This window comes from Cervus elaphus, chromosome 13 (genome assembly GCF_910594005.1).
Source record: "Cervus elaphus chromosome 13, mCerEla1.1, whole genome shotgun sequence".
Taxonomy (NCBI): domain Eukaryota; kingdom Metazoa; phylum Chordata; class Mammalia; order Artiodactyla; family Cervidae; genus Cervus; species Cervus elaphus.
The window spans coordinates 35,234,443-35,248,438 of NC_057827.1; the positions used below are offsets into that span (position 1 = coordinate 35,234,443).

Sequence of the window (13,996 nt, forward strand, 5' to 3'; positions counted from 1 at the left end):
TAATTTGCTGGGATTGTATTGACTATATTCTTCAAAATGGAAAGAAATGATATCCTGACAATATTGAGTCTTCCTATTCATGAACATGGAACATCTCTTCATTTATTTAGTGCTTTAATTTCACTCATCAAAGTTTTATCATTTATATAAATCTTCTATATATTCTGTTAAATTTATACCTACCTATTTAATTTTGAGGAGTGATGATATAAAGTGGTACTATGTATTTAATTTCAAATACCACTAACTCATTGGTGGTACACAAGAAAGCAACTGATGTTAAAGCAAGTATGTTAATCTTGTATCTTGCAACTTTCTATAATCAATTACTAGTAATAAGAGTTTTTTGGTTGACTCTTTGAGATTTCTTACACAGATGATCATGTCATCTATGAACAAAGAGAGTCTTATTTCTTCCTTCCCTGTCTGTTTACCTATATTCCCTTTTCTTGTTTTACTGCATGAACTAGAACTTCTATCATAATGTTGAAAACCAATTCCTCATAACTGACCTTAATGGGAAAGCTTCTAGTTTCTCTCATTAGTATCATGTTAGCTGTAGGGTTTTGTTTTTTAATTAAGTTGAGGAAGTTCCCCTCAACTATTCCTAGTCTTATAGTTGGAGAATTTAGTCAAACTTTTTTTTCTTGTACCTGTTGATATAATAACAGGATTTTTCTTTTTTAGCCTGTTGCTGTGATGAATTCCATTGATTTATTCTCAAATGATGAACCAACCTTGCACATTTGGGAGAAATTCCACTTGCTCATGGTGCCATTCTTTTTAAATATTGTCAAATATGACTTGCTAATATTTTGTTGAGGATTTTTATATCTATGTTCATGAGAGTCATTGGTCTGCAGTTTTCTTGTCGTGTCTTTGTCTGGTTTTGGTGTTAGAGTAATGTCAGTCTCATAAAATGAGTTAGGAAGTATTCCCTCTGCTTCTGCCCTCTAAAATGGATTGTAGAGAATTTATATAATGTCTTCCTAAAATGCTTGGTAGAATTCAACAATGAATCCATCTCAGTCTGGTACTTTCTGTTTTGGAAGGTTATCAATTATTGACTTAATCTCTTTAACAGATTTATATTTATTCAGAGTGGCTATTTCATCTTGAGTGAGTTTTTATAGATTCTGTCTTTCAAACAATCAGTTCATTTAGTCCTGGTTATCTGTGACAAAGGGTTCTTCATAGTATTCTTTTATTATCCCCTTTTAATGCCCATGGCATGTGGAGAGTAATGAATAATGAGGGACATGAAATAGGATTTGGGGACAGAATTAGCCATATCGGGAGAGTGGTCATAAAGGTCAAAAAAGCCTATTCAATATAGTTGATACTTTTCTCCAGCTACATTCAAATGCATGAGTGCAGAGCAGAATACGTATAAAGGTGGCTATAATGAGGACAGCTCTGTCAAACACGAACTACTAAGGGACAGGGTAGCCAGACAGTCGGGAGAATATGGAAGAACATAATTATGACAGGCAAACCACAGAATCTCAGGTGTATTTCCAGGAAAGTGTGGCCATATGAAGTATTCAGTTCAGTCCAGTTCAGTCGCTCAGTCATGTCAGACTCTTTTGCGACCCATGGACCGCAGCACGCCAGGCTTCCCTGTCTATCACCAACTCTCAGAGCTAACTCAAACTCATTTCCATTGCATCAGTGATGCCATCCAACCATCTCATCCTTTGTCATCCCCTTCTCCTCCTGCCTTCAATCTTTCCCAGCATCAGGGTCTTTTCCAATGAGTCAGTTCTTCACATCAGGTGGCCAAAGTATTGGAGTTTCAGCTTCAGCATCAGTCCTTCCAATGGATATTCAGGACTGATTTCCTTTAGGATGGACTGGTTGGATCTCCTTGCAGTCCAAGGGACTCTCAAGAATATTCTCCAACACCACAGTTCAAAAGCATCAATTCTTCAGCGCTCAGCTTTCTTGAGAGTCCAACTCTCACACCCATACATGACTACTGGAAAAACCATAGCTTTGAAGGCAAAGTAATGTCTCTAATTTTAATATGATGTCTAGGATTGTCAAGCATTTCTTCCAAGGAGCAAGCGTCTTTTAATTATGTGGCTGCAGTCACCATCTGCAGTGATTTTGGAGCCCCCCAAAATAAAGTCTCTCGCTGTTTCCATCGTTTCCCCATCTATTTGCCATGAAGTGATGGGACCAGACGCCATGATCTTCATTTTCTGAATATTGAGTTTTAAGCCAACTTTTTCAGTCTCCTCTTTCACTTCCATCGAGAGGCTCTTTAGTTCTTCTTCTGCCATAAAGGTGGTATCATCTGCATATCTGAGGTTACTGATATTTCTCCTGGCAATCTTGATTCCAGCTTGTGCTTCATCTACCCTGGCATTTCACATGATGTACTCTGCATAGAACTTAAATAAACAGGGTGACAATATACAGCTTTGACGTACTCCTCTTCTGATTTGCAATCAGTCTGTTGTTCTATATCCAGTTCGAACTCTTGCTTCTTGACCTGCATACAGATTTCTCAGGTCAGGTGGTCTGGTATTCCTATCTCTTTAAGAATTTTCCACAGTTTGTTGTGATCCACACAGTCAAAGGCTTTGGTGTAGTCAATAAAGCAAAAGTAGATGTTTTTCTGAAACGCTTGCTTTTTTGATGATCCAACAGATGTTGGCAATTTGATCTCTGGTTCTTCTACCTTTTCTAAATCCAGCTTGAACATCTGGAAGTTCACATTTCACGTACTGTTGAAGCCTGGCTTGGAGAATTTTAAGCATTACTTTGCTACCGTGTGAGATGAGTGCAATTGTACAGTAGTTTTAACATTCTTTGGGATTGCCTTTCTTTGGGATTGGAATGAAAACTGACCTTTTCCAGTCCTGTGGCCACTGCTGAGTTTTCCAAATTTGCTGGCATACTGAGTGCAGCACTTTCACAGCCTCATCTTTTAGTATTTGTAATAGCTCATTTGGAATTCCATCACCTCCACTTGGCCTGTTTATAGTGATGCTTCCTTAGGCCCACTTGATTTTGCATTCCAGGATATTTGGCTCTAGTTGAGTGATCATACCATCGTGGTTATCTGGGTCATGAAGACATTTTTTGTATAGTTCTTCTGTTTATTCTTGCCACCTCTTCTTAATATCTTCTGCTTCTGTTAGGTCCATAACATTTCTGTCTTTTATTGTGCCCATCTTTGCATGAAATGTTCCCGTGGTATCTCTGATTTTCTTGAAGTGATCTCTAGTCTTGCCCATTCTACTGTTTTCCCTATATGGAAAATATTATGTTGTTTTCCTTATATGGAGTATAAGGGATAATGAAAGGGTGGTAGGATCAGTCAATTACAGATCACATGCAATCTATAGACTGCAAAGAATTATTAGAGTCACATGATCAGAGAGAAAAAGGAAGAAAGAAAGATGACAGATAGAAGAGGGATGGCTGAGTCTGAGATCCTAGGAGAGTCACCACTAGTGAGAACAAGGCAAGACCATAGGAATGAGCAGAAGACAAAACCACTGGAGGAAAGAAATGTAAGAACTTTAGAGGATAGCAAATGGTAGAGCGTGCACACTGAGCCTGAAAAGTATACCTTCAAGGAATAAGGAGAAGTGACCTGGACTTCTATTTAAGTGCCGCAACAAGAAGGGGAAGCAGGTGGCATAGCCTGATGGCATGTGCTTCAAATTTGAGGAGTTTTAGGAGATGGGAGAAAGCCTGCCTGAAACACCAGTGAGGAAGAAGCAGGAAACATAACCTACCTCTAGGATCAGAGGTAGGAGTGCTGTGGGGGTGAGGTGGGAGGGAAACAACTACTACTTAAAACAACTGTGGAAGAAGCAGCATCCCCACAGGTGACTTAGCATTTAGCTAGAACAAGAAGGCAAAGGGAATGTTCAGAGAAAAGAGGAACAAAGAAAATTTTGCTGATGATAAACCTACTTCTAGAGGGCAAAGTGGTAGAATTTCATGAGTAATGCAGAGATATTTCCCTGATAACTACTGAAACTGAGCGTCTTTTCATAGGTTTACAGGCTATTCAAGTTTCCCCCATTTTTATTGGGTTATTTGTCCTTTTACTGATGAATTTTAGCTTTTATAAAGTCTTCACATATGGTATCTTCTCCCAGTCAGGCTCATCTTAAGTTTTTTAGTACATAAATTTTAATGTATCCATCAATTATGCTTTTGTCTTATCTAAGAAAGCTTATTGTAATTCAATGTCATAAATATATCCTTCCAGATAATTTAAATTTTTTATTTTCTCATTTGTTCTTTAGCACATCAATAATTTATTTTTTTATATTATGTTAAAATAATCATATTTTATTTGTAATTTAATTGCATTATAGTCAGAGAACAGGTTGTGTCTAGATGCTATACTCTTGTCTGACTTCTATTTACTGAGACTTCTTTATAACCTAGGAAAGTGATCAATTTTTGCATATGCTTTGTGTACACTATTTGAGTGCCAATGAATATACATACACATATACCCATACATGTATGTATTTATATGAGCTCAAGCATAATTGTATCTTAACTCTATATTCTTACCATTTTTTCTGTTTGATCTATCAGTTTCTGCGTAAAGGATATTAATATTTACCACTATGATCACGAATTCACCTTTCCCCCTTGTAATTCTATTAGACTGAGCTTTAAATATTTCAAGCCTATGCTGTTAGGTACCTAAAAGATTTGTACTTTTATACTCCTTGCATAATTATTCATTTTACCATTATATAATTTCCTTCTTTCTGTTATCAATGCTTTTCATGTTGAATTTCACCTGGTTTGATATGAATACTACTATTCTAGCTTTAGAGTACATCTAAAGCATAAAGTATTTTGCCTGGATTTTTTTTCTGTTTCAAACCTTTCCTTGACATTTTAAATGTGTCTCTTATAAGCAGTATATTTGCTGGTGCTCAGCCACTCAGTCGTGTCTGACGCTCTGAGATCCCATGGACTGCAGCATGCCAGGCTTCCCTTTCCTTCACCATCTCCTGAAGCTTGCTCAAACGCATGTCCATTGAATCGGTAATGACATACAATCATCTCGTCCTCTGTCGTCTCCTTCTCCTCCTGCCTTCAATCTTTCCCAGCATCGGGGTCTTTTCTAATGCCTCACCTCTTCGCATCAGGTGGCCAAAGTATTGGGCTTCACTTTCAGCATCAGTCCTTCCAATGAATACTCAGGGTTGACTTCTTTTAGGATTGACTGCTTTGATCTCCTTGCTGTCCAACAGACTCTCAGGAGTCTTTTCCAACATCACAATTCGAAAGCATCAACTCTTCGGTGCTCAGCCTTCTTTAGGGTACAACTCACATCCATACACAACTACCGGAAAAACCAAAGCTTTAACTACACAGACCTTTGTCGGCAAAGTAACGTCTTTGCTTTTTAACACGCTGTCTAGGTTTGTCATAGCTTTTCTTCCAAGGAGCAAGCGTCTTTTAATTTCCTGGCTGCAGTCACCATCCACAGTGATCTGCGGAACCCAATAAAATAAAGTCTGTCACTGTTTCCATTGTTTCCCCATCTAGTTCCCATGAAGTGATGGGACCAGATGCCATGATCTCATTAGTATTTTGAATGTTGAATTTGAAGCCAGCTTTTTCACTCTCCTCTTTCACCTTCATCAAGAGACTCTTCAGTTCCTCTTTGCTCTTGGTCATAAGGGTAGTGTCATCTGCATACCTGAGGTTATTGATATTTCTCCCAGCAATCTTAAATTAAGCAGTATATAATTCACTTTAAAATGAGAGGTTTAATTCAACCATCTTGACTTTTAGGAACTGAATTTAATCAGTTTACATGTATTATGCTTGCTAAAATATTTATATTTAATATCTACCACTATCTTTTGTGTTTTTCACTTACTATGATTTTTTCCTCTTTTTTTTCTTTCTCTTGTCTTCTGTTTAGTTGAAAGTTAAAGTCACTCAATCCTGTCTGACTCTTTGCAACCCAATGACTATATAGTCCATGGAATTCTCCAGGCAAGAATACTGGAGTCGGTAGCCACTCCCTTCTCCAGGGGATTGTCCCAGCCCAGGAATCGAACCCAAGTCTCGTGCATCGCAAAAAGATTCTTTACCATCTGAGACACCAGGGAAGCCCAAGAATACTGGAGTGGGTGAGCTTTGGTTTATTCACTTTCTCTTTCCCTCTGTTTATTTGGAAATTGTGCCCACTTGTTTTCTTCCTTTAGTAGCTAGCCTTAAACAAAGACTCCTTCTTAAAGAAGACAAGGATTTTATCACACTAACTTCCCTCCAAACTCCTACAATCTATCTTCTATGTCTTAATATTGTTTAAGATTGTAGCTCCACCTCTCTAAATTTAACTGTGTGAGTGTTTTTTAAAACATCAATAGTTAATGAGATTTACTGAGGTATTTTACAGCTCCCTTTTTAGCTAGCTCCCTTTTCCAGGTTACCTTTCCTTCTTTGCTGAAGTATATCTTTAATAGTCCTTTCATTAACGGTCTATAGGTGGCAAACCCTTAGCATTTGTACATCTTAAAATGGCTTTATTTCACTCTTGCACGTGAATTATCATTTGAATGGGCACAGAATTCTGGATTAAAAGTTATTTCACCTTATGACTGCAGATATTGCTCCACTCTTCTTTTGTTCATAACAAGGGTTATTGTTATTCCTCTGTGGTTTTGTTTACTTTCTTGGGTTTTAAGAGTTTTATCCTTAACTCTAATATTTTGCGGGTTCTCTAGAACATGCATGCATGCCAAGTTGCTCAGTCATGTTTGACTCTGTGCAACTCTTTCTGTCCATGAGATTCTCCAGGCAAGTATACTGGAGTGGGTTGCCATTTCTTCCTCCAGGGGATCCTGGACTGGCAGGCAGGTTCTTTACCACAGCCCTTCTCTACAATGTATCTAAGTATAAATCTATTTTTACATACCCTGCTTAGCTCTACAGTTACCCTCTTGAGAACTCAAAGTAAGGAAAATGTCAACAGTATCTTCTCCAAATACTGCATGCCCACTATTCAGCCTCCATTTCAAAAGTCCTAGAAGGCATATGTTAGAATTTCTCAATTTCTCTTTCCTATTTTCCATCTCTTCAGTTCTCTGAGATATGTTCTAAATCCTCTTAAGTAATATCTTTCAATTCACAAATTCTCTCTTTAATTTCTTTTTTCAATATATCATTTATTCTTACTAATTGTAGGTTTTAAAAATTTCACTGACATTTTCATTTCTAAGATGTTCACTTTTATCTATATATGTTCAAAATTAACATCCATCTTTTACTTCAGAATTTTCCTGTTTTTATTTCATCTTTCCTTTGAGGAATTTAAACTCATTTATTTGAACATCCTCTTTCAAAAAATGACCTTTTGGGCCTTCCCTGATGGCTCAGTGGTAAACAATCCACCTGGCAACACAGGAGACGTGGGTTCAGTCCCTGTTCGGGGAAGATCCGTGTGACTCGGAGCAACTAAGCCTGTGCGCCACACGGGTATGTATTTAGCCCATGCTCCAGAGCCCAAAAGTACTGAAGCCCATGTGCTCCAGAGCCTGTGCTCTGTAACAAGAGACGCCACTGCAATAAGAAGCCCACACACCACAACTAGAGAGTAGCTCCCACTGGCCACAACCAGAGAAAAGCCCACACAGCAATGAAGACCCAGCACAGCCAAAAATTAATAAATAAATAAGATTGTTAAAAAGTGACCTTTTTTCATTAACTCATCTCTCATTTGTGGAATGTGTTGTTTATATCTTATATTTTATTTTGCAACCTTATTTTGCATTTGTTTCTTTTACTTTAGTTTTTCACTTTGCTCACGCTCACTACATGTGTACTAGTTTTACGGCTACCGTCATCTGGCCCACCATGGTCCCACCTTCAGAGGTCTTTTATTGGGGACTTAAAGCTCTCACCCTTCAAGAATATAGCAGACTTAGTCATGAGCCAGAGGGCCATTCATTCTCTTTTATTGCTTCAGATGTCAATTATCACAGGCCACAACCCCAGGCAGATTGTAGCATTCTTTGTCTCCTAGTGCAGAATATTGCACAAACCTAAAGTTTTATACCATGAGTCTGGATCTGTTTTCCCACTACAGTCAGGGTGTTTCAGCCTTTCTTATCCCATAGGACTTGTCTAGTAAGTGTGTGTCCCCAACTTCATTTACCTGTGAATATTTTTGTTTGTTTTACTCCCGATCCACTGGGATTTTTATTTTATTTTTGAAAATTCTTTGTCTCTTTAATTAAAAAAAAAAAAATACTGTATGGCAGAAACCAACTCAATATGGTAAAGCAAATTTAAAAATAAATTAAAAAAAAAAAAGAAAAAAACCTTGTGGAAATTAGCTGCTGAATATTACACACTAAAAAAAATATTTTATCATTTATGCCTTGTGTGTGAGAAGTGGAGAATATTTTATGGACTCACAATGCCACCTTGATTATAAGTCCATGTTTTCCTTATGCATAGTTTTTGGTTTACATAATACATATTGGATAACATCAAACTAAAATTGTATGAAAAGTTTACAGAAAATACCTATAGATTACAAAGTTAACTATAAATATGTGAAAACATTTTTAAAAATAAGGTAGGCTTGTGTTCTAAGATTCTAGTAGAATAATTTGAAAAATTTTAGATTCAATACATTTTGATTATCCTACAATTGAAAGGCATCGTTATACTGAGAAAATAGATCATAGAAGAACTCACAGATATGGACTGTGCCACAGAGGAGTTAAGAGTGTAAAATGGAGAAACTGATGGAATGGGTTCAAATCTTGGCTGTGTTACATACTAGTAAGTTACATAAACTCTCTCTACCTCAGTTTCCTCATTTGTAAATGAAGATAATAATAATGCCTATAACATTGAAGGGCTGTTATAAGAAGCAAATTAATCTATGTTAAGTATTTAGTACAAGTTAGACATATAACATGCTATACACATTTGTTAAATAAAAGTTGTTACATTAAATTTTTATATGAAGATAAAACATAATCTCCAAATTCTGAAAAAGTAGATTTATAACTGAAATTAAAAACAAAAAAATAAAGTTATATATGCTGTACCTGTTTTGCTGTTTTATGAGTGCCTTGAATTGTCCTCTTTGATTTTCCACCAGTTTGACATTTAGATTTTCCTTAAGGCAAAATAGATAAATATATAGATCAACAAATAGATAATATAAAACTGAGCTATGCAAATCTTCCAGGCATACTAACACCTAATCCCCTTCCACAGACCACAGAATAATCTATACTTGGTGGAAACAGTGGCAGACTTTATTTTGGGGGGCTCCAAAATCACTGCAGATGGTGACTGCAGCCATGAAATTAAAAGACGCTTACTCCTTGTAAGGAAAGTTATGACCAACCTAGACAGCATATTAAAAAGCAAAGATTACTTTGCCAACAAAGGTCCGTCTAGTCAAAGCTATGATTTTTCCAGTAGTCATGTATGGATGTGAGAGTCAAACTATAAAGAAAGCCAAGCGCCAAAGAATTGATGTTTTTGAACTGTGGTGTTGAAGAAGACTCTTGAGAGTCCCTTGGACTGCAAGGAGATCCAACCAGTCTATCCTAAAGGAGATCAGTCTTAAGTGTTCATTGGAAGGACTGATGTTGAAGCTGAAACTCCAATTCTTTGGCCACCTGATGTGAAGGACTGACTCACTGGAAAAGACCCTGATGCTGGGAAAGATTGAAGACAGGAGGAGAAGGGGACGACAGAGGATGAGATGGTTGGATGGCATCACCGACTCAAGGGACATGAGTTTCAGTAAACTCCAGCAATGAAGAGGGAGGCCTGGTGTGCTGCAGTACGTGAGGTTGCAAAGAGTCAGACACGACTGAGCGACTGAACTGAACTGGCCAACATGAACTACAGATATAATAAAAAACAAATTTCCAAGGTACCAGAGACTGTTTTAATTGACTGGCTTTCTTAGAACAGGAAAAAATCAGACAGCCTGACAACTTAAAAACAAAGTCAAATGAGTGATACCCTTCAACTTACATACAACACTTTTGAAAATACTTTTTGAAATCAAATTTTATTTTGGCAATAAAATTAAGAATACATTTTTTACCATTTAAAAACTCAGTATTTCCTGATGACTTGCTTGACCTCCCAAATTGTATGTAATTATTTTATATTGTTAGGTTAATCATGTTTCCATTATGGTAAGCAATTGTAATTATCTTTTATTTTTTTTGTCTGGCTATTGATTTTGAAAACTGATAAATATCTTTCATTATTGTGATTATGTAATTATTACTCACTTAATACCATTGTATAATGATTGGTAAATGGAAAAACAATAGAATTCTTTATCACCAAAACTACCATTTAATAGAAAAACCTGTAATCACTTTTTAAAATCCAGATGCATATCAGATTATCTTGGAATTTTTTGAAAAATACAAATGCCCAGGTATTGTTTTTCCTTCACCAGAGCTCCAGATGTGTTTCTAAACAACTGGACTATATGAGGATTGTTTACTTTTACCTAGTTTGTTTCACTTTTTATATTTCATATTCAGTGCTCCCATTCATTTAGTTTACATTTTCCAATTTCTCCATCTCTTTTTTTTAATGCTCTTTCTGAAGACTTTATCAAGTGTAGTAGAAAAGCTCTTATATAAATAATATGCATAATATATATTTTAGAAAACTTAGGAATTTTTGCCTAACAAAAAATTTGTGACATTTTGATTCCACTTGTTTTTGCTGTTCAGTTGCTCAGTCGTGTCCAACTCTTTGTGACCCCATGGACTGCAGCACGCCAGGCTTCCCTGTCCTTCAACATCTCCGGGAGTTTGCGCAAACTCCTGTCCATTGAGTCGGTGATGTCATCCAACCATCTCATCCTTGTTGTCCTCTTCTCCAGCTGCCTTCTAGATCTTTCCCAGCATCAGGGTCTTTTCTAACAAATCAGCTCTTCACATCAGGTGGCCAAAGTATTAGGGCTTCAGCTTCAGCTTCAGCATCAGTCCTTCCAATGAATATTCAGGACTGACTTCCTTTAGGATTGACTAGTTTGATCTCCTTGCAGTTCAAGGGATTCTCAAGAGTCTTCTCCAACATCACAGTTCGAAAACATCAATTCTTCAGCCCTCAGCCTTCTTTATGGTCCAACTCTCACATCTGTACATGACTACTAGGAAAACCACAGCCTTGACTAGATGGACCTTTGCGGGCAAAATGACGTCTCTGCTTTTTAACATGCTGTCTAGGTTTCTCATAGACTTTCTTCCAAAGAAGTGTCTTTTAATTTCATGGCTGCAGTCACCATCCACAGTGATCTGTGAAAATAAAGTCTGTCATTGTTTCCAATGTTTCTCGATCTATTGCCATGAAGTGAGGGGACCAGACGCCATGATCTTAGTTTTTTGAATGTTGAGTTTTAAGTCAGCTTTTTTCACTCTTTTTCACCTTCATCACTTGTTTGACTTAGTATAAATAGAATGCAAGATTTCTAATTTAAAAATTAGATATGCAACAAGCAACAAAGGTTTACTATATAGCACAGGGCTTCCCTGGTGGCTCAGACAGTAAAGCATCTGCCTGTAATGCAGGAGACCTGGGTTTGATCCCTGGGTCGGGAAGTTACCCTGGAGAAGGAAATGGCAACCCACTCCAATATTCTTGCCTGGAGAATTCCATGGACAGAGGAGCCTGGTGGACTACAGTCCATGGGGTTGCGAAGAGTTGGACATGACTCAGTGACCTTCAATTTCACAGGGAACTATATTCTGTATCTTGTAACTTATAATGGAAAATAATTTCAGAAATAATATATGTGTATATGTATAACTGAATCACACACACAAAAAAATTCTACTTTTTGAAATTTAGTAATATTTACCTTTTTGTCAGTTTTTCTAAATGTTCTATGGACATCTAACTACAATGTATGAGATACTAATTTTAAAGATATTTGTAGAGGATGTAAGATTAATATAAATTAATATAAATAGAAATCTATTATAAAGTATTAATGACATCATTTAAGATGCTCCTATTCTTATTTTTTTGTATTTGATAAAATATTCTGAGAGAAATGTTAATATGTCTCACTATGATTATATATATATTTATCATTTCCCTTATAGTTCTTCTGATTTTTGCTTTATGTATCTTGTTTCTGATGGTTTATGACACCTATCTGCTTTGTGGATTGTACCTTTTATCATTAAAAATATTCATCTTTGTTTCATTTAAAAATAAATTAAGTAAAAATTAAAAACTCAGTATTTTCTGTTTTAATTTATCTGATTTATGAAATACAGTTTCATTTTGAAAAGGGAGATTCTCGGTTCTTTTGTATTTCTGCAGTTAGACAGAGCTTTCTCACTTGCTCTTTTTAAGAAAGACACTACTGTTTTATAATCATTCTATTCTTGAGAGTTATTCCAAAACAGGAGTAAAATTCTGTGATGTACAACAGAATAACTTTACTTTCTGCAAAATAATTTTGAGCCAGGACAGCTGAAACAGTAAGAATGAAGTGAGCCATAACACCTACTAACACTTTATCTGCACATCAGAGGGCCTGTCTCACTGTTCTACCAGGGTTAGAGGCAGAGAACTCTTTACTCCCCTACGCAGCTGTTTATTCATCCTTTCATCATAGAGAAGAATGTACCAGAAGACTTTTTAGAATATCCAGTAGAATAATCAGCTTAAAACAAGTACCAAAGGAAACAGGAATAAAACAAAGAACAGAAGAAAACTTTTAAAAATTGAATTATTAGCCTCAGAAATATCTGCATATAGCCATAAAAGAATGAACTATTTTTTAAAAAGCAAAAATAAAGATTATTCTGTAAGTGGCAACATTTAACAATATAAAATAATCCTTATTAAAAATTTATGATATTAACATTCTTCCCTTGTCATTATTCTAGATATTCAGAAAGTTCTAGTTCTCTATGCTCTTATTTTCATTATTTTGCAGTAAGCATAAACGAAGCTTTAAAACTGTACTGGCCAATTTTTTATACACTTACATGCAGTATCAGGATATACACAGATATACTGATAAAGGATTCATTATTATATTCCCTTTCCTTTCATTTTTTTTGAGTAGAAGCAGTTTTAACAATAACACCTTCAGATTTCTTTCAGAAAATAAAACTTCATAAAATTATAACACAGAGCAACCATAACATTTTTAGGTTTCATGCTACTTTTGTACTAAATAACGTTGTCATATTTTTCAATCAAAGAAATGAAGTAACAGTAAGCTCCATAGGAAGATTTTAACTAGTATGGAGCTAAATTTAAAAAGAAAAATGTAACTTCCCTTCTATTTAATAGTTTTTGTGATTCAAAATAACTGCTCTCTAAAAATATCTAGGAAGACTGACAATGAGATGCTACTAAGGAAGGATTGGTCCAAGCAGATATTTTAAAATACCATAATGTCTATATAATTAAAATAGTGTGGCACTCACACATGAATGAGATAAACTGGTAGAAAAGAATGTAAGTACACATGAAAATTCAATCCACAATAAAGGTGGTATCTCAAGCAACTAGAGCAAAGACAGACTTTATAGTAAGTGATCCTGGGACAACTTGTTACCCATATTGAAAAAGATAAAATTAGATCAATATATAAAAGAATAAACTGCAAATGGATTAAAGTTATAAATGTAAAAAGATAAAATAAATTTAAAAATAAGATTTTAACTAAAATTTAAGTAAAATTAAAGTGTAAAAAACACAAACATAAAATAAATAAAGATATAAACTTAGGTGAATTCCTATATAGCTTGAAACATCTCATTGTGTAAGGATATTCTGAGAGAGTAAGAATATGGCAAGTAGAAATGAGCCAGCTTAACAGATCTTCAACTAGACAAATCTAGAAAAAATTTAACCCTCAAAACAAGAGTGATGGATTATAATTCATTAACTAAGAAGCCATGAGTCTATAAAAGCTTTCTAAAAGACATTAAAATGCTTTTTAAATACAAAGGGGGATAAGGAA

At 35.6% G+C, this 13,996-nt stretch overlaps 1 protein-coding gene across 2 annotated transcripts in view; it reads right to left on the reverse strand.

The window, feature by feature from the left end:
- The window catches only part of SCAPER (S-phase cyclin A associated protein in the ER), a 400,216-nt gene that overhangs the window by 349,439 nt on the left and 36,781 nt on the right, over nt 1-13,996 (reverse strand). For both annotated transcript variants that reach the window (XM_043921754.1, XM_043921755.1), the window contains exon 4: nt 9,069-9,139. In XM_043921754.1, coding sequence (XP_043777689.1) covers nt 9,069-9,139 — 71 coding nt within the window. The remainder of the gene's footprint in view (nt 1-9,068; nt 9,140-13,996) is intronic.